This window comes from Callospermophilus lateralis, chromosome 13, assembly GCF_048772815.1.
Source record: "Callospermophilus lateralis isolate mCalLat2 chromosome 13, mCalLat2.hap1, whole genome shotgun sequence".
In the NCBI taxonomy this organism is placed as follows: domain Eukaryota; kingdom Metazoa; phylum Chordata; class Mammalia; order Rodentia; family Sciuridae; genus Callospermophilus; species Callospermophilus lateralis.
This window is the reverse complement of record NC_135317.1, coordinates 51,600,036-51,624,772: the sequence shown is the minus strand read 5'-3', so window position 1 is coordinate 51,624,772 and position 24,737 is coordinate 51,600,036. Positions and strand designations below refer to the sequence as shown.

The following is a 24,737-nucleotide window of genomic DNA, read 5'->3' as shown; positions in this document are numbered from 1 at the left end:
CTTATTTCCATGTTCATGTCAAAGACAATGATGTAACAAGTCAAATCAGCAAATATTTATAGAGACACTAGGAGAGGAAAGGTGGTATAGATAAGTGACAAATGACAGCTATACCAGAATTGAGGACCATCTTACTGGAAAATAAACACCAAAATGCAAACAGAAAAAAGAAAAAAAAAAGGAAAAAAGTATAAAATATAGACATAGTGTTAGTAAAGAATAAGCCATTAAGCAAAATATGCTAATAATAGATATTATAGTGGTACAGTGGAGGGAAATAAAAAGTTGGGGAACAACATCCCATTTTTAAGTATCTGTAATTCTACTTGAGATTCTATTCACAAGAGGGTGACTTGATGAGAGGTTTCCCACTCTAAACTGGCCACACCCTCATTTCCCATCCATGCCCCTCCCAGGGCCCTCAAAGCATTCCTGAAATGCCCATCCATTTACTACAGAAAATAGGATGGAAAAAGGGCACGCCCAGAGGGCGTGCAGTTGGGCAGTCACTTGGGTTTCAACTCACAAAAGGGTTCTGGGCTTGGTTTAATGCCTTGCTGTCTTGAAGTTGTTAATTACTGAACAGGGATCTGGCATTTTTGTTTTACATTGTTCCCTAGAACTTATGTAGGTGGTCCTGCACTAAAGAAAGGAACAGAGTTGTTCCTTGCAGATGAATGACTTTGCTCTTCAGAAGAGTTGGTTATCATTTGCTAAGAGGTATAACAAATGTCGGAAGTCAAAAGATGAGCAGCCTTCTCTCACCTGCCGTGTATTCCCTTTGAGCCATTTATTAAAAGCATATGATTCAGTAAAATTAGAATCTGTAGTGAAGAGTACTTGTATCCTGCCAGTTCACAATATCGCCAAAATCAAAGTAGGGTCACCAAGCTGAGTCCAAGAGCCGCATAGCATGAAAGAGACACCACAAGCACCAAGCAGCATAAAAAAGATCTGGTTGGTGTTAGAAAATAGTAATAAAGTTGAGGAAAAGCTTATTTCAGGCATGTCAAATATATATTATCCCAAAGAAATAGGATTGTTGCTGATAATATAGTATCTCACAAAGCCACATTGGATGAGACTGAGTATGCCTAGTAGCTGTGCATCTGACTCAGTCTCAACATTTTCTCCCAGGAGGCATCTCACCAGTTTTTATGTTTGGCATGGTGGTAGAGGTAAGAGCCATGAAGAGACTGCTCCTGTCCTTGTTTACTTGATGTGCATCAGGGAAGCTATTCTTGTACTTATTTCTGTCTCTTTGATGCCTAAATCATACCACCTCTGCTGACACAATACTGTCATTACAGTATTAAGGTCTCTAATCCTAGACATGATGCAAATATTCATGCCAGGTGAAATGCTACTTTTTCCATCTTCAATCTTTGTGTGAGTGAGTTTCAGATCCTTTTCTAGGGCAGTAAGTTTAGATTTGGGACGAAAGAAGGGAACTTGTGTGCATTATGCTAAGGTTAAAAATACTTCTTTTTTAAAAAAGTTTCTCCCTTACAATTTTCTAACCTGAGCAAGCTTTTCTCTCTCTCTCTCTTTTTTTTTTAAGTTAAAAAATCACTTATTACATGACTGAATCTGAAAGAAAGTAGAAATGATTCGAATGTGTCTATTTTAAAAGATTATTTATTAAACAACTAACATCTCAACTTTTAAGCTGACTCCTACTGATGCATTTTGAGATCGAAGCTCATTATGTTTAGAATGACATTTAAAGTGTTTTCCTAGGGCTGTAGCTCAGTGGTATAGCACTTGCCTAGCATGTGTGAGACACTGGGTTCAATTCTCAGCACCACATAAAAATAAATAAAATAAAAGTCCATTGACAAAACTAATAATAATAATAATTATTATTATTATTATTTTTGTTTTTGTCCAGACTGCTCTTTTTTCCCATCCGCTATTCACAGGGGTGGAGTTTCTCCTATGACAAATCTATGAACCTGAGAAATTATAGTCATGTGCTATATAGCACTTCAGTCAGTAACTTATGGTATATATGACAATGATCCCAAAGAAGTAAATCACCTGGGGATGCCATGGCCATGTAAGTTTATTTAAACACAGTTTGTGATGTTCACACAATCATGAAATCACCCAGCAATTTATTTCTCAGCACATGTCCCCATTGTTAAGAGACATGTGACTGCGATCATAGGTGTGGGCACAGGTCTGGCATTTTCTACATGCTCAATAAACATTAGCAATTATTTCACCTGATTTAAGGAGATACCAAAACCTATGCTGACATCAGGGTTTCTTATGGAAGCAGACTAAAATAAAGACAGTAAGCAGAAAATTGGAATTTTGTGGTAGTGATGAACCAAGTCTCTCAGGATGTATGTTTTCTAAAGCTCTAAAGCAAAGTCATTGTTACTGCAGGGATGTTAGGAAGTACACTAATTTGTTCGGTATTAGGCTTTGCTTTATAATGTGGATTAAATTTCCCTTTCATTTCCCACTAGACCCAGTTATTTAGGGAGGCTGGGCTGGGAGGGCTAGCTTTCTTCATGGCTTAATATTTAATACCCCTCTGTGGAATTTCATAATCACAAAGACATTGTTTCATATACTTAACAGGAGAAATTTTCCTTCATTCCTGAGAAGATTTATTTTAGGAAATGTGATGCAATTCCACCAGAATCTTGAAAGACCTTTTAAAATCTATTGATCATCGGTGTTTCTTGGTGACATTTGGATAAGATTGGCGAGACTGACAATATCCCATGTGTCTGATCAAAAACAAACAGAAAAACTATTTCTCTTATCTTGATATCCCTTGCTATCCTGTTTAGTGGTAAGCGGGTTTATTATCCCACTGGGGTTATTTGACCCTTCTTACATGGTTTGCTTTTGTGTGTGTGTATGTGTGTGTGTGTGTGTGTGTGTGTGTGTGTCTGTTTTCATGACAAAAATTGTTTTACCAGATAGTGGTCCCTTCAAACTGACCCTACCACAAGCTATTCTCTGTAGTATCACAGCCTAGGGCTGACTCTTATTATTAAAACTCCAAATTCTGCCAAATGTCAGCACCATTTTAGACTTGCTGCCCCAGGCTGAGGGTCATCTAATTTTTCATTCAGGCCATGAACGTTGGCAACTCCAGTGGTATTACACCTAATAAAATTCCAGTTTTTAAATGCCATTGTGCAAAAGTAAATACCTACCTTTCTTGTAGAATAAGTTTGTTCTCTTTCTTCCAAAAGTCTTTAAAGTCAGAGCTGAATTCATGCCAGATACTGAAGAAAACATTTGGGGACACCTCTTTCTCTCCAAGTTTTGGTTTCATGAAGAAATAGGCTGTAGTCTCCAAAAAACTGTCAAAGCATATACACACAAGAACATAAAAGCTATGATTACTTTCCAATATGGGATATCCTTTCCTCATCCAAATGCTGATTTCATTCATGCACAATTATTACTACCAAGAGGATTCTAACTCTTCAGGTACCAACAATAGTTCTTCATGGTTTCATGTTAGAGTTTTAGATGGAGATAGAGGTATCCGACAAGAATCCTCTATATACTGACAACTACCCTAGTCCAATTTCATTTTCAATCAATCGTTATGTGTCTTATATATTTCAGCAATGAACTATAAGTCAAGTTTGGGCATATTGGAAGCAGTGGGCTTATACTTCATTTCTACACTCTAAGAAAAAATATTAGCCATTTGTCCAAAGCTAATATGTATTCCATTTTTACATTACATTATGTTGTTTGTATGCTATTTGTCCTCTTGCATTGTTGGCGGGGGAGTTGTAGAAGAAAGTCCTAGGAGACAGCAAAAATGTCTGCCATGGTAGTTATTGAGTAGTTATCATATGGCAACCAGTATTGTGACAGTGGACTGATCAGGGCCAGTCTTCAGAAGGTGCAACTCAGAGGTTGCATCTTATTACAGCTACAAGAAACTCAAGAGTTTTAAAAGGGTTTTTTGACAAAGAACACATGATTAGTAAATGGTAGGTTTAAAACTTAACAAAAGTCTTCTAATCCCATTATCCATGCTCAGAAAAGGCCCTAAGCCAATGATTGATAATACTATGCATGGTGCGGGAACCTAGGCAGTGGGTCAGAACAAGGCCAGAAATGCTGCAGAAAATGGTGACATTCAAATAGCCTTTGGCCTAAGGCAAGTACTATTTCTCCTACACAGAGCTCAAATTTGATTTATCCTGAAGTGAACCTTTGAAGGCAATTTCATGTAATGTCATGATTAAAAATATGTATACATACATACAAATGCCAACACATGCCTCTGTATTCAGTTTGCCATATTGTTGATTTCAAATTCCTACTATGAAAAATAATATGAGCATTTAAAGACAAGATATTTATGGTTAAGTACTAAACATACAACATAAAAAATAACACTACACACAGCTACCCCTGACTATGGATAGGAAAACAAAACCAAAACCTAGGGATGAATGTGTGCATGTGTGACTAACCTACTCTTTTTTTTTTTTTTCTGGTACCTGGGATTGAACTTTGGGTCATTCAACCACTGAGCCACATCCTTAGCCCTATTTTCTATTTTATTTAGAGACCAGGTCTCACTGAGTTGCTAAGTGCCTCACCATTGCTGAGGCTGGCTTTGAACTCAAAATCCTCCTGCCTCAGCCTCTCAAGACCCTAAGATTATAGGTGTGTACCACCATGCCTTTCTTTCTTTCTTCCTTTTCCTTTTCCCCTTCCTTCCTTCCTTCCTTCTTTCCTTCCTTTCCCCCTCCCTCCCTTCCTTTTTTTTTTTTTTTTTGTAAATCTGGGATTGAACCCAGGGTATTCTACCACATTCCTCAAACATTTTTAGTTTTCATTTTGAGGCAGGGTCTTGCTAAGTTGTTGAAGCTGCCCTCAAACTTGAAGTCCTTCTGGCTCAGTCTCCCTAATTGCAGGGATTACAGATTTATGCCAGTGTTTGCCACAATCTGCTGTTTTAAAATTTGCCTTACTATTTTCTCTGAGCAGCAATATTCTTAGGAACACCAGATTTTAGTTTCTAGGAAGAAATTACAACATTGATTTGATTGCATGTGTGGGTCTTAGGAATTTTGTTTCTCCCTGGTTAGCCTACTAGGAAAAACGTTACAGTGTAGTTAATTACTATCAGGAATTAGACTGTGGAGTAGAAGCACTATGTGAGAATTTAGCTGCCATCAGCTATGATAATGACATTAGAATGTGTCTGCAGAATGTATTGATAGTATTGGAACTGCCCAGAGATTAGATGGCAGCAGAGTGTGTAAATGGTCTAAGACGTATCTAAATCATATTTTGTTTAAACTGATTAAGAATACACATATATTCCTCCAGGGAAAACTTGTCATTTTTCTTAAAGAATATTTGTGACCTGCTAGGCTGAAATTAAGTCTCAAATCCTTCTATTGCTCAGAAATTGCTTTGCAACATTTTTCTGGTATTTGTACTTCACAAGATCAATTATCATAGAGCAGATCAGTCTATCTGAGCAGATACATCTAAGCTATAATACCTGGTTTGTCCATTCAGTTGTATTACAACATTTTGAAACTTTATCACAAACAAACATTGTAAAAAGGTAAGAATATAGAATTTAGAAAGGGCAGACATGGAAGAGTGAATCTTGACTCCGTAACTATCTATATGAGCAAACCATTTATCATCATTGTGTCTTAACTTTTTCATCAATAAAACAGAGATCATTAAAAAAACAATGGAATATTACTCAGCATTAAAAGAAAAAAATTATGGCATTTTCAGGTAAATGGATGAAGGTGGAGAATATCATGTTAAGTGAAATAAGCCAAACTCCAAAACCAAAGGCCAAATGTTTTCTCTGGTATGTGGATGCTGATCCATAATGAGGGGTTGGGGTGTGTAGGAAAAATGGAGGAACTTTGGATTGGGTAGAGGAGAATGAGGGTAAAGGAAAATGCATGGGGTGGTAGAATGAGATAGACATTATTTCCCTAGGTACATGTATGATTGCATGAATGACTACATCTTGTACAACTAGAGAAATGAAAATTTGTGCTCTATTGGTGTACCATGAATAGAAATGCATTCTGCTCTCATGTATAACTAATTAGAACAATTTAAAAAAATGGTTTTGAAGTTCAAATGGGGGGATTAAATTTTCAAAGTTTTTATTGAATATTTTAACACAAAATAAATTTATTTTATAATGCATATTATTTTACATTACATATTAGGTATTTTACATTGTATATTAAAGAACTATAAACATATTTCCTAAAAATTGTCTCTAAATGTAAACTAATTCAATTGAGGCTGACTTATGAATTCCAAAGTATATATCAAATGTTTAAATGCAAATTTATTTTATATTACATATTAAATATGAATAGGCAACACTGTTTCTGAATTCCTTTACCTAAATCTGAAAGCAAGAGTTCCTATACACTTTGTAGCAACATAAGGTCACTAAAGAGGAGAGATGTCTTATCTGGGACCTTCTTCATTACTTGGCTATACTGTGAGATTCTCTCAGAATGATGTTAGCACATAAGGATACAGTAGAAAAAGAAATGTAGTAACCAAGACAATGCAGTATTCAGAGTAAGGAACAACTCCAGAGGTCACCGAACAGTCCTGAAACTGCTCATGTTTTTTCTTAAATGGCCCTTTCTGAAAAAAGATCAGCCTATACTTCTTTCACTGCATATATACAGATATTCTTTTCTCCAAAGTAATAAAGTATCTCCACATAGCTCCAAAAGATGGATAGAGTACAGAATTAATTTTGAATTTCTCTGAATCCCATGCAAAAATGAAGATAGCAACACACACACACACACACACACACACACACACACACACACTTTTATCAAAGCTCACAGGAAGATATCTCCTAAGACAGTAGGTAGTATAAATCTCAAATTCATCTAAGTGGGGACAAACCACTGACAACACAGAAGCCATGCACTTATATAATCTGTAGAGGAGCAAGGAAGAAACAGAGGGACACCATAAAAACAGGGGAACCCTCAAATTATGATAAAATACTCCTCAAAAGTGTCAGAGCCAATCTGAGTACTGCAGCTGAAACTTGAAAGGACATATGGAGCTAATTCTGAAAGGACTAGAACAGTCTGGGCTATCTGAAGTCCTCCTACTTACCAAGAGAAACTCCCTTTTCAGGTGAAGCTCTGCACTCACAGAAAATGCTGGGAATAGAATTCAAATGGTGAAGGATAGACTCTAGGACAAAGGAATTAGAAAATGCTGGTAAAATGGAGGGGAGAAAAAAAATCCCAGATAGAATGAGATCTTTTAAAAAATCATTACACAAATGTAAAAAAAAAAAAAAGGAAGATACACAGTAGTGAAGCTAGAAAGGTATCTACAATCATCTCTTCCTTCTAAAAGTTTAGCAAAACTAATTTCATATAAAAATAAGAAAAAATGACTACAGTAAGAAAAGGTATGCCAAAATACTAAGCATAGCAGAGTTTTCATAGTCCTATTTCTGTCAAAGGAAACTTCAAGGCAAAATTACCAGAGCCTCATAGTATCATGATAAAAACATCAAATTATCAAGAAGATATAACAAGGAGTTGGGGATGTGGCTCAGGGTAGAGAGTCTGCCTGGCATGCATAAGGCCCTGGATTTGACCCCCAGTACCACAAGAAAAAAAAAAAAAAGAAAGAAAATCCAATTTGTAAGTTAATTATAAGAAGACATAACAATCCTAAATATTTATGCACCTAATAAAGGAATTTCAAGTTATACAAAGGAAAAAAAAGCAGAATAAAAAGGAAAAATATAAACCCATGATCATAATTGGATATTTTAAACATCTCTTTGTTAGTAATTGGCAGAACTAGACAAAAATATCATTTTAATGTAACTATCAACAAATTGACCTAACTGGACTGACAGGTGTAGAACATTATTCAAAGCATATTCTGTGACCATAGTGGTATTTTTTCTTTTCTTTTTTTTAAGTTGTATTTGGGCACAATACTTTTATTTTTATTTGTTTTTATTTTTATGGGGTGCTAAGGATTGAACCCAGTGCCTCATGTATAACCAGGCGAGCGCTCTACTGCTGAGCCACAACCTCAGCCCCCCCGACCATATTGTTATTAAATTATATAACAACAAAAATAAAATGTCTAGGAAAATGCAATTTGAAAATTAATTATAAATTTTTTTTATAAATAATCGGTGGGTCAATAAAAATTAGAAAATATTTCAAACTGAACAAAAATGAAAACATAAAATATCAAAGTGTATGGTTATAGACAAGGCAGCACTCTGAGGGAAATTTAGTGCTTTAAAATAACTGTTAGAAGCTATAGAAAAAAATAAACTTAACTATGTAGACGAATTAAATAATAAGAGTGCAAAACAAAGAAAACCTAAACTTTTCCAAAAGTAATCAAGGTCAGATGTTGGTAAACTTAATAAGTATTCTGTAAACTTCAAGGTAGATATTTAAACAAATCAATGTATTTCTACATACTATAAGGGACAACTGGAGAAACAAAATTTGAAAAAAGGGGAATTTTACATTATACCACAAAAAATAAAATAACTAGCAGTAAATCAAACAAAAAATGTGTGAAAACTATAAAATATTGTTGAGAGAAATCAAAGAAAGCTTAAAGAAAATGAAAGTATAATATATTCTTAAAAGACTCACCATTGTTGAGAAAAATTCAATTACCCCCAATTATTCTATAAGCAATACAAAGCAATCCCAACCAAAATGTTTTCTTTAAAGAAACCAATGTTGATTGTAGAATTTATATGGAAATTTAAAGCATCTAAAACAGCCCTAAAATACTTTTATAAAAAGAACAAAGTGAAAAATTTATACTACATAACTTTGAGAGTTATAAAACTACACTAATCAACAGATTATGGTGCATATATGTAAGGATCTGGGAAGAGACTCATAAATGTAAGGCCATTTAATTTTAGACAAAGGTGGCAAGCCAATTAGATGGGGGAAGAAAATCATCAAATGATGATAGAACAATTAGATATCTGCACGGAAAAAATATGTTCACTTAATACAAGAAATAAGTATTCTAATGAAAGGGTAAAGTTTCTAAGCTGCAAAGCCTGAGTTAAAATGTAAAGGACCAGGTATTGTTAAGTTCCTATGCTACACCCAAAGCCTGAAATTCCTGTAGCTGTTAGGACAATTCCAGAGACTGCCCATTAGATAATCTCCCCTGACCACCTAGTTGTTTAACAATCTGGGACCCTGTGCAGCTTAGCATGTAGGCATCTCAGGGCCTAAACCAATCAGTTTGAATGTGCACCCCGCTTTATGACTGACCTATTACCCCCGCCCGACCTGTTCCCGCCAATGAATGTACTAATCATGTTTTAGAGTTGTTGTTTGATTTTCCCGCCTCATGATGATTTGCTCTGATGTATGCAAAGCCTCCGCCCTCCCCAAAAAGTGTACTTAAGCACTGCTCAACCCCTGCTCGGGGCTCTTGGCTGCTCTCCCTTGTTCAGTGAGCATGGAGCCCCAGCTAGCTGGATCTTCAATAAACCCCTTTTGCTATTGCATGAGATGGTCTCTTGGTGGTCTCTTCCTCCGACGTTCGCCAGACCCTTACACTAATATAAAAGAAACATAGCCTTCCAAACGAAAATAGAAAAAAAATCTTTACATTCTTAGACAAAGCTTTCTTAGACAAGACACAAGAAATGCTAGCTACAAAGGGAAAGAGTTGATAAACTGGACTTAATGAAAATAAAAATTCTGTTCAAGAAACAAAATTAAGAAAATAGAGAAGCCATAAGAGAAAATATTTTTATACACACATTTGGCAAAAGACATGTTCTTATAAACAATGAACTCTTGCAAATAAAAATATAGGAAGATAAAAGAAACCTAAGCAAAGTATGTTAACAGATAGTAAATCCATGAAATTGTGTTTAACATCATTATTCATCAAAGAAATGTAAATTAAGACCACAATAAGATTCCATTTCATAATTATGGAAAGTGGCTTCAATCAAAAGACTGACAGTGACAAAGGTTGATGACAATGTAATAAATGAAAGGCAAAACTTTGCTTTTGAAAGTGTAAAATGGCCAACCATTATGGGGAAGCATTTGACAGGTTAAAAAGTTAAATATATACATATCATATAACTCAAGAAATTTACTGCTAAGTATTCAAAGAGAAATCAATTCACGTGTGCAAAAGCACTTGTATAAGAACATTCACGACAGCCTTGTTAATAATAACCCCAAACTGGAAATCTAAATGCCCATCAACAGGTGAATGGAAAAACAAAATGTGATCTATAAATACAATGGAACTACTTAACAATTGAAAAAGAAAGAAACTGCTGATACATCAACAATATAAAGAAATCTCAAAAACATAAGTGAAAGAAACCAGAGTCAAATTCTTTTTTTTTTGAATATTTATTTTTTAGTTGTAGTTGGGATACAACATCTTTATTTTATTTATTTATTTTTATGTTGTGCTGAGGATTGAACCAAGGGCCTTGCATGTGCTAGGCACGTGCTCCACCTCTTGGCCACAACCCCAGCCCACAGTCAAAATTATATATGCCATATAAAATCCATTTGTTCAAAGTCTGAGTATATACAAAGTTAATCTATGTTGATAGAAATCAGAATACAGATCATCTCTTCAGAGATGTATGGAGTACACAGATTGAGGTTACAGAACTATTCTAAATCATGTTTTGGTTGTTGTTTACTGAAAAAACATGTAAGGTCTCTGCATTCTATTGCATATAAATCAAGCCTCATTTAACCAAGAAAAAATGAAAGTAAGGAAAAGAGAGAAATACGTGGGGAAGAAGGACTAACAAGGAAATGAAAAGAAAGAATACAGGCAATTGAGATTGATTCTTGTCAACTAAGAAAGAAACCAAGAGCAAAATAATGGTTCTGCAGACCAATGAGATATACATGAAAACAATATAGAATAGGCTAAAAGATATTAATAAAATGATAGGAACAATAAAAAACAATTCAGAATAGGAAAAACCAGAACTTGATGAAGAACCAGAAGTTAAAAATGACCATTTGTGCACACGAAGACTAGACTAGAATGAACACAATAGTTAGTAAGTGTAACATAAATATCTCAAGGAAAAAAAATACATGAAAAGTATTCAAAAATCAGAAAAGTGAAAAATCAGAAAAATTTTGAGAGAAAGTTACAAGTATAGAAGATAAGAAATTCTTTATAAAACATGTGCTTTATAAAAGTCCCCACAAAAAAAGTTGATTCTATAAGAGAAAAGAATAATGGTTTCCAGAGGCTGGGAGCTTAGGGAGGGTAGGGATAGGAGGAAGTTGGTAAATGCATACAAAGCTATACTTATATCCCAGAATAAGTTCTAGTGTTCTCTAGTACAGTATGTTCACAACAATTAAAAATGTTTAGAATAGGGGCTGGGATATAGCTCAGTTGGTAGAGTACTCGCCTTGCATACACAAGGTGGTGGTTTCAATCCCTAGTACCACCACCACCAAAAAAAAAAAAAAAAAATAGGTAGAAGAAAGGATTTTGAATGTTCTCACCACAAAGAAATGGTAAACATTTGAGAAGATAGATTGTTCACTGCCCTGATTTGATTACTGTGTAATGTATACAATATAAAAAAGCATAACATTATATCTAATAAATGTGTACAATTACTATGTATCAAATTGATGAGATTAAATTTTATAGTATTTCCACCACAAAAAAAATTTCATAAGTATGTAAGGTAACACATATGTTAATTAGCTTAATTAGCTCAATTTAGCTATTTACAATGTATACACATTGCAAAACAATGTATTGTCCATGGTAAATATATATCATTTTTCTTTGTCAATTTAAAATATGATTCCACACATTTTTCCTGGAAATAAAAAAAAAATCCAGTGTTCACATGACAGGTGCCAACACTGAAACTGTAAAATCAAACTAATAAAATTATTGTACTTATAAGGAAAAAAAATCCTTTAATCATCATGCAGAAAAACCGAGCTCCTCATATTAAAGAGAATCTTACTAACACCAAAGATGTAGACATTTATGCAGCAATATCCTATGTTGAAAACAAGGCAGTATCATATTTATATGATACTAAAGACAGAAAGTGTGAATGAAGTGTTTTTTATATAATTAATCAAACTTTCAACTATAAAACAAATGAAAAAAAAAAACAAGAAAACTGCTTTCAGTATGAAAGAACTCAAGAAATATTATTCTCATGACCCATTATTCATCAACTTACTAGAAAATGGGCTTCAGACAAACTGGTAGAAGAGATACTGTAAAAGATTAGAAAAATGGGATTCTCAGCATGAACAAAGAGCATAGAATGTCAAATCTTACAGTAAATTTGAATTGCCAACTATTAGTGAGCGCTAAGAATGTGTGTTAATTCCAGTTGTATCCTCTGAAAAGTCTAGTCACAATACAAATTCAATTGTAAAGATAATTAGGAGACTTTAGATTATGATCTCTGAAGTCCATTCCAAATAACAGACTCAGAGCTGCTTACAAGAATGGCTCAATCTAGGCCTAGGGGGAAAAAATGTACAAAATGCACCTAGAGAATCTGATTACAGAAAATATCAGGGAGGTAATGTCAAAAGAATTTATGGTGAGCTTAGAGGTGGGACATTTTGCATATCAATGAGAATAACTAAAAGGACAAAAACATATCTATATATTTAATTCCATAAACTCATTACAATGCTTTAGAAAAAATTGTTCACCATTGGAGAATGCTAGAGATTCATAATTCCAAAAATTGGTAAAGTAGGTTCAAAAAAAAAAAAATCATGCTTCTCTTACACAAACCATACCATGAATGACTATGCCAAATGAGGGAGTTTCTCTTTAAAGACAAAGTAACTTAATGACTGAGAAAAAAAAATTCAAAAAGGTCACTATTTTATAAATCATAATGAATTAATACATCTGGATTGACTGTCAAAGGCTAGAAATATCACAAAGACAAACAAATATGACATGTTTCCTCTTGATAGAACGTGACCACCCATGCAGTGATTGTATCAAAACATTCTAAGTTGAAAGCAATCAGGTTGCTAGGACTAACTATTAATCTGTGAGAATTTCTCCTGTAGGAGAAAGAATCATGTAAAATTAAACCACTGAGACAGGATCAGCAAAATCCATACTATGGAGAAACTCTATAGGACAAAGGATCCAGTTCCTTCAACAACTACATTTGAAAGGAGAAAAAATGTTGGAGGGGAACCTATTACGGGGACTTACCTTTTACAGATATATACTAAAATATATATGGATGAAATTATGTTTTGAGGGAATTCCCTTAAAAATAATATGGGAGGGAACAAGGGGGTAAGAGTATAGTGCAGATGAAACCAAATGGACTACAAATTTGAAATTAGTTGGGGAAAGAGTGTCCATGGAGGGTTTATTACACTGTTCTGCTTAATTCTGCATATCTTTTACTTTTACATAATAAAGAATTTTCTTTTAAATCACAAATGCATGTGCACATACAAAGTAAGAACAAAGTAGTAATGACTATAAGTATCATTTACAAAGACATTCTAGAAATATTTTTAAGAGGCTAGAATGTTGCTTTAAAGACCTTTACTAGATACTGTTTTTGACTATGAGTTATGTTCCACAGATAATAAAAATAGATAACTTCAATTTCTTTATTTGAAAATAAGCCACGTCACAAATGAAGAACTTTTTTTATAGTCTTTTAAACTTCTCATATGTTTTAAAGGCAATTCTCTGTCCGGGAATTGTACAGATAAAGAATGACTCAAAACTTAATTTTTATTACAACCAAAAGAGGTGCTAGGAATTACCACAAAATAGCATTTTCTTGCCACAAGTTATGACCTCTATGGAGAAGCATGTTCTTTGCAAAAGAAATACTATTTCAATATTGTCAGGTATGACTATCAGATATTTCCAATTCAATGGCATATGAGATAAACCTGTGAAGCCCAAAATTTGGTGGTTTGTACACTGTTGTAATCCTAGAATAGGACTCTTAGTGCTTTCATTTAACTCATCAGCAATCAGGTTGTAACTATATGCAAGGCACAGCAGGGCAAAGATACAGAAAAATAAAATTTCTCTTTAATGACTTTTTTTGAAGAACATTTTCATTGGATCAACAAGTCAAGTATAGAACAAAGCAATCTACCATGTTTTGCCCCAGGTGATGGGCTGTCCTATGTTCACTGGTGCTCGCAGATGTTTACTATGCTTTCAATAGTTTCTCTACTATGGAATGAATACATGCTTCAGGAAGATAAACCCTTGAATAATCATGTGCAGAAAATGATAAGCAATTCCCAGTATTTATTTTTCAGCAACCTGAAGCATATCTAAAACAACACAGGAGAACATTTTAATGTATGGCAGGGTGCTTCAGAAATGATTGATTCTAGACAAAAAGAATGTGTCCAATAAAACCAATCAAGGTGAGTCATCTCAAGATGGGCTGATCTCTAGAATCACTGGGAGTTTGATTTACTTTTTATTAACTAATGCTAGAGAGACTTTCTATTCTGACAAGAACAGCAATATCATGCATCTTTTCCTACTGGTTTCTTGCTCCCATCCATCAGGCCTATCAGAACTTGATATTCTAAGGCTGCACTTGTTCCTCATTTGCCTGGAATACTCTTCACCCAGCTGTCTGCAAGTCTGTCTCCTTCACTTCTTTGGAATCTTTGATCAGGTATCTTAGTGAGATCCTCATGAAAAGTGAAAGCAAAAGTACAACTCTGGACCTATCAAATAGTCCTGACTTAAAATTTATCTCCACAGCATTCACTGCCATCAAACATACAAGATATTCTGTATTCTAGTGAACTACTGGGGTCTGTGTTAGTCAGTTTTCCATCACTATAATGAATATATGAGAATATCAACTTGTAAGGATGAAAGTTTTATTTTGGTTCACAATTTTGGAGATTTTGGTCCATGGTTGGTTGGCCCTACTGCTTTGGGGCCTGTGGTGGGACAGAACAACATGGTGAGGAGTATGTAGTGAGGTAAGCTGCTTACCTCATGGAGATGGGACAGCAAAGAGAGAGTAAGAGGAGGGAATGGGTCTTAATATCTCTTCAAGGGCACACCCTCAATAACCTAACCTCCTTCCATTAGGCTCCACTTCTTAAAGGTTCTACCAGTAGTGCCATAGGCTGGGACCAAGCCTTTAACCTGTGCACTTCTGGGGGACATTTAAGATGGAAACTATGACAGTCTCCCTCCACTAGAACTTAACCTCTATAGGAAGATTATACCCTTTGTGTTCACTGCTTTATTTCTAGCACCTGAACAGTGCCTGACACACAGAAGTTGTTTATTTGCTTAAAGTATGACTGTCTGCTGATTAAGATCTAGATAATTTTGGGAGAAATTTGGATATGGGGGAACTTTATAACAGAAGAAACCTGTCATTCCATTTCCCTTATAGCTCCAAATGAAAAAGCATAGACTTTGGGTTTGAATGATCAAGATGTACTTCTGGCTCCATCCAAAGTAGACCTCATCTTGAAAGGAAAATGACACAAATACACAGAGAATGACAGCATTTCCTATCTAAACAGCCCCTTGCGTGGACTAAGTGTACTGAAGTGTGTGATGGCCTTCATGGTATTGCCAGGCACATAGTAAGATCTACAAGTGGTGGTTTTACTATCACCATAGCAGCTACCAAAAGGTTTCTCTTTAGCCTTCATGATGTGTTCAGAGTGTGAGAAGACCTGGGATTTATTCTTATGGAGAAGTTTAGAAGATTGATTCCTTTCCCTCATTCCTATATCCCTACATAATTGTGAGATAACCCATGCCACTTATAGAAATTAAAACTGATTCTGATACATCAGTCTTCTGGGGGATAGCCAGTCAGTGTCAGAGTGAGTGACCGCCCTTACCCATTCCTCTCTACTTATTATCTCACTTGGCTCAGAAGAAAGTTTATAGTAGCCCCTCTCCATGAACAATTCTTACTTCATTTATGTAGAAATAAAAAATATCTTTTTATCCTGGGATCATAAAATATGAAAAATAAGGAACTGTATCATGTCTTGACTTTATTTCATATGACTATATTTAACAGTACATGACATACAGTTCATGTACACATACACAGCTTCCCAATACCGATTTAACAAACATGTCATAGTCAACAGCTAAGCAAAAAAGTCTGCTGAAAGAAATAAATCTATTTAATTAAACCTCCCCACCCCTACCACAAATATAGCTGTACTTATTAAAGTTAATAACACAATTCAGATACAAGTCATTGTTCTCATGTCCAGTTGGATCTCTAAGCCCTGTGCAGACAGGAACAGGTCATTTATTAATTTATTCTCCCACCAAAACTAATGCCAATAGGTTCTGAGACCAAATGCTTCCCTCCCTGGCTCAACTGCCAATGTGGCAGTTCAGGCTATTTTGAGACACTGTTAAGTTGGTATTGGGGTATACATGAAGTGTCTGGTGAGATCATTTTTTAAAAAATATTTTTTAGTTGTCAATGGACTTTTATTTTATTTATTCATATGTAGTGCTAAGAATAGAACCAAGTGCCTCACACATGCTAGGCAAGTGCCCTACCACTGAGCCATAACCCCAGCCCCTGGTGAGATAATTTCTCATGCACACATGTGTGTTTGACCTGGCCTTCTGGGCCAGGGAGTTACCAACTCAGTCCTGGCCCAGTCTAAGTGGACCTGGATCTGACTTCTCTGTTTCGTCTGTGACCTTTCCTCTTACTTTCTTCTTTCAATTATCATTGTTCTTTTGAAATAAAGCAAAAAGGCTGGTCACTAAATGAGAATTTATACACAGAATGAGAATTGAATGTATAGAACTCAATTCAGTTTGTATAGACAAGAACCAAGAACATAAAGCAACTTGGTATTAAACATGAGGCCAAGGGAACATACCAGTTTAAATGAGCTGCCAAGGATCATCATCATAAATCTTCCATTGCGTATGCTTTTTTTATTGTGCAACATTGGATTTTGTAATATTATTCTTCAGAACAAACTAAAATCTCAAGAGAAAGATCTATTTTCAGTAAAAGCCTTCCACAAGTAACTGCAATTTTTGGAACTCTAAATCATCATCTTCATGTCCTCTATCCCTCGTAAGAACTTACATGAAATGTAACATATTTTATTACCCCAACAAGGAAGAACAAATTCCCTTTCTTATTATTAAAAGGCCTTTCAGGGGTCTTCCATTTCTCCTAAAAAACACAAAGAATACACTTATGCCAGTCATTTTGCTCTAGGCACTGGAAAAAAAATCACAGGAATTCAAAATGGTAACAGGATAAATTGGTATTTCTTTCCTTTTAAAATGAAACACTGTGGTACAATGGTGAATTAGTCTTAGAAAAAAAGTTAATTCCCTGCACAATAAAAAATATCAGCTCAAAGAAACTTGAAATCCAAGTGACACATTTTTAGGCAGAGAATGTCCCAGAGGGGAGGATGCAAGATGGAACCCATGATAATCATAAAGCAACCAAGAAAGTCTCTGAATCTAGACAACAAATATGGTCAACAATGTTAGGGTGATTTTTTTCTTATACACCTTATATCCAATTTCTGTATGCTCCAGATTTTCTTTTCTAAGTTGCCCTCCATTCTTCTTATGCTATGAATCCTAAGGATAGAAAGAATGGAAATCTCTTTTATAAAAATCTTGCTTTACTAATTTATGTAATTTTTCACCATGCAATTTTTTCCATATAACTGTACCTTCATCTCTGAACAACAACAACAACAAAAAACCCCTCATCATTTCTTAGTCAAGACTAAATTCTTGATCTACATAGTCTTTATCCTACCCATTACTTCCTTTAGGGAAGTATTGAATTCATTGTCCCCTATTTGCAGCACCTAAAATCTCTCCTTTCCTATTAGTTTCTTTCTCTAATAATAAAAACATACACAAATTTTTTCCATTCAGATATATTTCTCTCAGCATTTAAACTCATTGAAAGAAAGCATTATTTATATATAACTGCTTTCTAATTTAATATCTAGGTACTTAATCTGTAATCTGTATCCAGAGACCATTCTTCCACTCTATTCTCTTTCAGGGGTCTCCAATTTAATCCTATAACATTCAGCAATTTTCACCCATGTCATTAAATAATTGAAAGTTTACCGTCCTGATCACACGAATTTAAAAATTAGAGGTCATCATTATTTTAAAAAAATTAAGATTGAATCCATACAAATAGAATTAAATATATTATTTCTGTTTCCCTCTTCAGAGAACTCTCAATTCTGTGAGCAGTGAGCCATTTATTTCCTTTAGATTAAAAGAAAGTTTAAAAAGATAGTATAGATAGCTCCCAGATAGCCTTCACCTAGCCTCTGTAATATCTGACATTTAGATCTAAAATATATCTATTTTCTGAAAGACACAAACTACTAAATTTCTCACAAGTGATCTAAAGATATATATTAATAATTAAACCAACAATTAATCTTCCAAAAAAGAAATCACCAGACCCAGGTGATTTGAAAGCTGATAAATTACATCAAAAGTTTAAAGAAGATGTGTACAATGAACTGAAATGCATTCTGCTGTCATGTATAACTAATTAGAACAGATAAAAAAGAAAAAAAAATTTAAAGAAGAAATATTACCTTTCTCTACAATCTTTTCCAAAGGAAAAAAGAAACAGTGTCTAACTCATTCTACTAGGCCAGCATTACCAAATACCAAGACAAAGCCACTACATCAAAGTAAAAGTATAAGCTAACATCTCTCTTAGTCATGGACGCAAAATTCTACAAAGAGCAAGTTGAACTTGATATTAATAAAAATAATTATACAATATGACCAAGCATGAGTTCTTCCAGTTATGCAAGATGGGTCCACCATTCAAATCAAACACTGTAATCTATTCTACCACATCAACAAACCAAAGGAAAAAAAATAATGATGTTATAAATTAATGCAGGAAAAGTATTTGATTGACTCAAACATCATTAAAGATAAAAAAAACTCAGAAAACTAGAGATAGAACAACACTTCTTCAAATCTAAAAGACATCTGCAAAAACCTATAGATAATACACTTAATATACAAAAGTAAAAATAAAAAATAAAAGGTATATAGATTGGAAAGAAATATATCTATGTAGAAAATGCTGAAGAATATACAGAATAACTTTTGCAAATAATAAGCAAGTTTGTGGGATATAGGTCAATAGATAAAACTCAATTGCTTTCTTATATAATAGCACCAAACAATTCTAATTGGACATTTTATCTATCTACCTACCTATCTATCTATCTACACACACACACACACACACACACACACACACATACATATATACATACATATACACACACACACACGTGTGTATATATATATACACACACACATGGGCATAGTTCAAATGGCACATGTCTGTAGTCCTGGCTACTCGGGAGGCTGATGCAGAAGAACCACTTCAGTCTAGGAGATCAAAGCTAGCCTGGGCAAGATAATGAGACTCTTAAATAAAATTACACACATGAATGTACATACATACATACATACATACATACATAAGTGTGTGTGTATGTATATATATATTTAAATCACATATGTGTGTATGTATTTAAATTGTGTGTGTGTGTGTGTGTGTGTGTGTGTGTAAGTTCAGATCTTGTAGATTGCCAACCACAGGAAACAAAGTTGAGCAAGGTACCCAGCTGCTGTGCTCTGAAGCCAATTGCTTCACTTGCACAGAGGCCAGGGATGGTTTGGGGCTACTGAATGATCATGGCAGGGATGCTGATGCAGGGGCAGTCCTAGGGGACACTAGATGCCTCTTCCCATTGGCTTTGCCAAAACTTCCTTGCAACTGCACTTTAGTCTAAGGCTTTTCTACTCAGGCTTCCTTCTTTCCCTTTAGGCTTCCTTCTTTCCCTCTCCTCCTGAAAGTTACATTTGCTGTTGTTCCAGCTTCCTCTGGCTTCCTTCCTGGCTGTCCCAATAAATCTTGTCTGTCCATTTGCTTCTTGGAGAACCTGAACAGAACAGCAGGACCACAGGTACCCTGAGAAAACAAACACTGAATTAGAGTTTTTGGGACAGGTTCACTCACTACCCCACTATCCTCAGTGGTTTGTGGGACACTGGCACATCGTGGCCATGCAATTGCTAAAGTTATAACCACAGAGAATCTGAGTAAACGTCCTGGTATATGAATGCCCTTGCAGGTGAGATGATTCAGGCCACTGAAAATGTAGTAAGAACAATGCCACACAGACAGTGGACTTGGCTAACTACTGCTAAGTTATATTGACATCCTGCAGAGGAATAATGAGACACTCAGGGCACTAATAAGCACTTAAAGGCTGCTAGAGGGCTCTCTTGGTAACTTAGAAAGAGGCAATTATCTCCTGCAGGGAAAGGACAGAAATAGCTGAGAATGAAAAAAAAAAATTGATCCAATAGTTAAGAGCTACAGCATGCCAGAGACATTTAAATGTTCAAAGGAAATACGTTAAACTAAAGTTAGAGCTAGTTGAGAAAATTTAGGATCCTGAAAATCCTAAATAGGTAGAGATCTTGAAAACTTTAAAAGTTTGTAGAGATTGCCCATTCTTCTCCAGTAAAAGCTAGAACTTCTCCTGTGCTAGAAGACACTGTACCAAACAACTAATGACCCCTTAGAAGCTGCCTACTTCTCTTGGCTGCCATAATAATGAAGGTGACATCCCATCAAAATCCAGTTACAGAAGTGCTAGGCCTTATAAGGAAGAGAAGAGATTATACCCCAAGGAGTCACAGAGTTAACTATTATGTAATGAAAGAATTCAGCGAATGGCTCTTCTCTTACAGGCCTGGAAAAAGTGATGTCCAATGTGGAGAAGCAGACATGCCAGACAGATTGAGACAACTAGGCAGGTCCATATTTGTTAGAGTACCAGAAAAGAGATAGCACTGAAAACAAGATGAAGTTCACCAAGAAGATGGATGGAACAACTCTAAATTTGGAAATACAAAACAAAAACACCGGAAAGATACACAGAACAAAAATGTCAGCACTGTTAGAAGAAAGTGACATGTTTACCTCATAAGTTTCTACATACTTTATAACTGACAGATACAAGCAGGCCAAAATAAATAGATAGATAGATAGATAGATAGATAGATAGATAGATAGATAAATCAGGAAAGCTATAGAATATTTAAACAATTTTATTAAGCCAGTTTAAAATACTAAACTAATATAGAACAGTATATTTAACACCAGAACTGTGTATTCAAGCACAATTGGTAAAACTTACACATATTAATTATCCTCTAGACCATAAAGCAAGTTGAAAAAAAAAGCAAGACATGTCTCATGCTATAATCTTCTTTAATGTAATTTTTATGTAATTATGAAAAAAAGGGGACAACTTGAAAAATCCCTTACATCTGGAAACTTTAAAACATGCTACACGTAACTCATGGGTCAAAGTAGTGCTAACAGAAAACCTTTGGAACTACTGAAGAATGTTCATCAGCAAGAAAAGAAGCTATGAAGAAGGGCCTAGAAACCGTGCTAAAAAGAGAAATTTACTAAATATAATTATTACTTAAGTTCCTAAAAGATTTTTGATTTTTTTAATATTTATTTTTTAATTGTAGGTGGACACAATACCTTAATTTTATTTTTATGTGATACTGAGGATCAAACCCAGTGTCTCGAGGTGAGTGCTCTACCACTGAGCCACAACCCCAGCCCTATAATTATTGATTTTTTAGCATAAACTGGTGACTACAACTTGACATAATAACAAGTAAATTAGGATAAAATAATCCTAATATTGTTTAGGAGGCAAATAAATAAGTAGTAACTCTAGTTTTTGTTAGAAAACTTTGTTTTGCTGGGTACAGTGGTACACACCTGTAATCCCAGCAACTTGGGAGGCTGAGGTAGGAGGATTGCAAGTTTGAAACCAGCCTCAGCTACTTAGTGAGGCTCTACGCAACTTGATAAGACCCTGTTTCAAAATAAAATATTTTAAAAAGTATTGGGGATATGGTTCAGTGGTTAAGCTACCCTGTGTTCAATCCTCAGTCTAAAAAAAGAAAAAAGAAAAAGAAAACTTATGTTTTAAGGATAACCATTAAAAATTTACAAAGTCCATCTCAACCAAAAGGGAGAGTAATAAAAATTTTTCTATCTAACAGAAAGGGGTGGGGGTGGGGTAGAACATTTGAGCATATACTAAATTAGTAGGAAGAAATCAAAATATATCGTCAATCTTAATAAACATAAAGAAACAAATATCTATGAAAGAGAGTCCATCTGATTGGATATTAACATAAAGGTTTTAGATAAATGTTATTTATTAAAAAATAAACCAAAATAGCCCAGGAAAATAAAAATAAAGAGATGGAAAATATATATCAGAGAAAAGAAAGCTGTGGAAGAAATATTAGACAATAAAGAGGGGAAGACTATCAGCAATAGTGGAAATAAGGAAGGTCACTGCATAATGGCAAAAAAAGAGAACATTCCTTTAAGATGATAAAACCAGATAGTTTTAATGTATGAAGTTTAAAAACTTCACAGAATTAAAGATAAAACCGAAACTACCACAATTATAGTAGGTGAGTATAATATAGCCACCTACAAATTTGTGTTGATATAGATTTGAAATTGATAATTAATAGATTTTATTTTTTAAATGTACTATATTTTCACTAATGTAACTTGCCATGGATTTTTAAAACTAACATTATTTTATGTGTCACTAAGAAAGAGAAATAGTCCAATTGAGGAGTTTTAAAAGAGGCTTAAGAGGCTACTGCTCCTGCATAAACCAAGATACGAAAGGACTCATCTAAAAGAAAGTGAGAGATTCCCCACAGAGAGGGACCCTAAGGAAATTAACTTTTTTCAAGGCTGGCATGGACAGAAAGCTGAAACAAAAAAGTTACTTTGACAATTTGAATCATAACTCAGAAATCATGCAGTTTTCTTCTTCTGAATTCATACTACCAGGTCTCATTAAAAAAGCGAACAAAGATAAAAACAAAAAAGAAAAAATCTGAAGCATAAGCAGAGGATTTATTGTAAGTGGTTTCAGGGACATAGTGCCCTTAACTGACGGCAAAAACAAACTCAAATCCTCTTTTGAAGAAGCTGAGCTTAAATCAGGTTTATATCATAAGATGTAGTACATTACAAAATATATCAGTTTCAGATATGTTGAAGTGTGAGAAAATGTGCATCTGGAAAGCGATAAATTATTGACTCATATTCATAACAAAATGATTCTTTTCAATGAAATATGAAGATTAAAACAGACTCTATATTAGGTCACAAAGGAAGTCTTAATGGCTTTTAAAATGGTCAGTGTTCGTATCATACAAACTGCTTTTTTTTTCCACTTCAATGCAATTAACTGGAAATTGATAGAAAAATGATTGCAAACAAAACAAACAAATGAAACCTCACACTTAAATACAATAAATAAATACAAAAATAACTGCTTACTCAAGAAGGAAATAACAAGTTAAAACTGAACAGTAAAAAAACAAAATGCTTTACAATTCAAAACTACTAGAATATAATTAAAGTAGAACTTAAAGTTATAAACGTATAGCTTTAAAGAAGGAAAATTAAAAATAATAAATTTTAAAGGCAACTGACAAAGCCCCAGAAAAAAATAGACAGGTTGTAGGAAAGAAAAGGATGTTACACAGCAAAAATGTGTGAAACAGAAAGCAAATCAACCAACTAAAACAAAAGAACAGGGAGATAAGCTTAACAAAGAAAACATCTAGTTCTTTCAAAAGACCAATAAGATAGACAAACTTCCTAAGTTTGGCCATGAAATCATAAAAGGCAGCACAAATAAACATTAGGGTCAAGAGGGGACATAAATGTAGCTGAGGTGAGATGGAGAAGGATGGTTATAAAGAGTACTGAGAGAATGTGTAGGGAGGGGGTTGCTTTTGTTTCTTGGTTGTTTAAGTTTAAGTTTCATGGTAATAATGAAACTAATGTATAAGAGGCTCCAAGGGAGAAGTTGAAATCAGGAGGCAAAGCTTTCAGTGGAGGTATTTCTAGGAAGAAAAATTTCCCTAGATTGGAAGAAGAAGAGAAGTATGTGCAGGAGTAGTTTCATAATACAGAAGGGATCCAGTTTGGTGGATATACTGTATGAAATTAGGGGTGAGCAAGGCAATTGGGATAGCGAAGTATGAGCAGGCTAGAGAAGCTATAAAGCAAGAGTATCTGGGGGAAAGGTATTCCTAGAGGAAGTACCTGGCGATGCTATATGCCAAGTTGAAGCTGGCAGTGTTTAGAGGATAAGGATATATCTTAGTAAACTTTGCAGCTTCTTGTAATAGCCACTATGTCCCTACCCACGTTCATCACTCAATGAATTTTTTCTGCATTTTCCTGAAAATGTCAGGCCTACTTCTAAATAAATGCTTCTAAACAGAGACATCATGCTTAATGCATTCCTTAGAAGCCAAGATATCAAGGTACCACAGCATAAACGTCACACATTCAGCAGAGGAACTATATTAACTCCATACCACTTCCATCATTATACACATGATGTCTCTGGTCAGGTGAAGCCTTTGTATTAAAAAATTTTCTTCCAGCCATTTACTTAGAACACAGTGTTTTGTGGTCAGTGCTATTAAGTTCTGCTATGCTCTATCAATGCTAATGCTGTTTCTCAGGGAGATGACGGCATTTCTAATGC

At 34.7% G+C, this 24,737-nt stretch overlaps 1 protein-coding gene across 1 annotated transcript in view; it reads right to left on the bottom strand.

Moving 5' to 3' along the window:
• Positions 1-24,737, bottom strand: part of Fmn2 (formin 2) — a 359,014-nt gene that overhangs the window by 26,653 nt on the left and 307,624 nt on the right. The window contains exon 13 of the mRNA XM_076832359.1: positions 3,180-3,329. Coding sequence (XP_076688474.1) covers positions 3,180-3,329 — 150 coding nt within the window. The remainder of the gene's footprint in view (positions 1-3,179; positions 3,330-24,737) is intronic.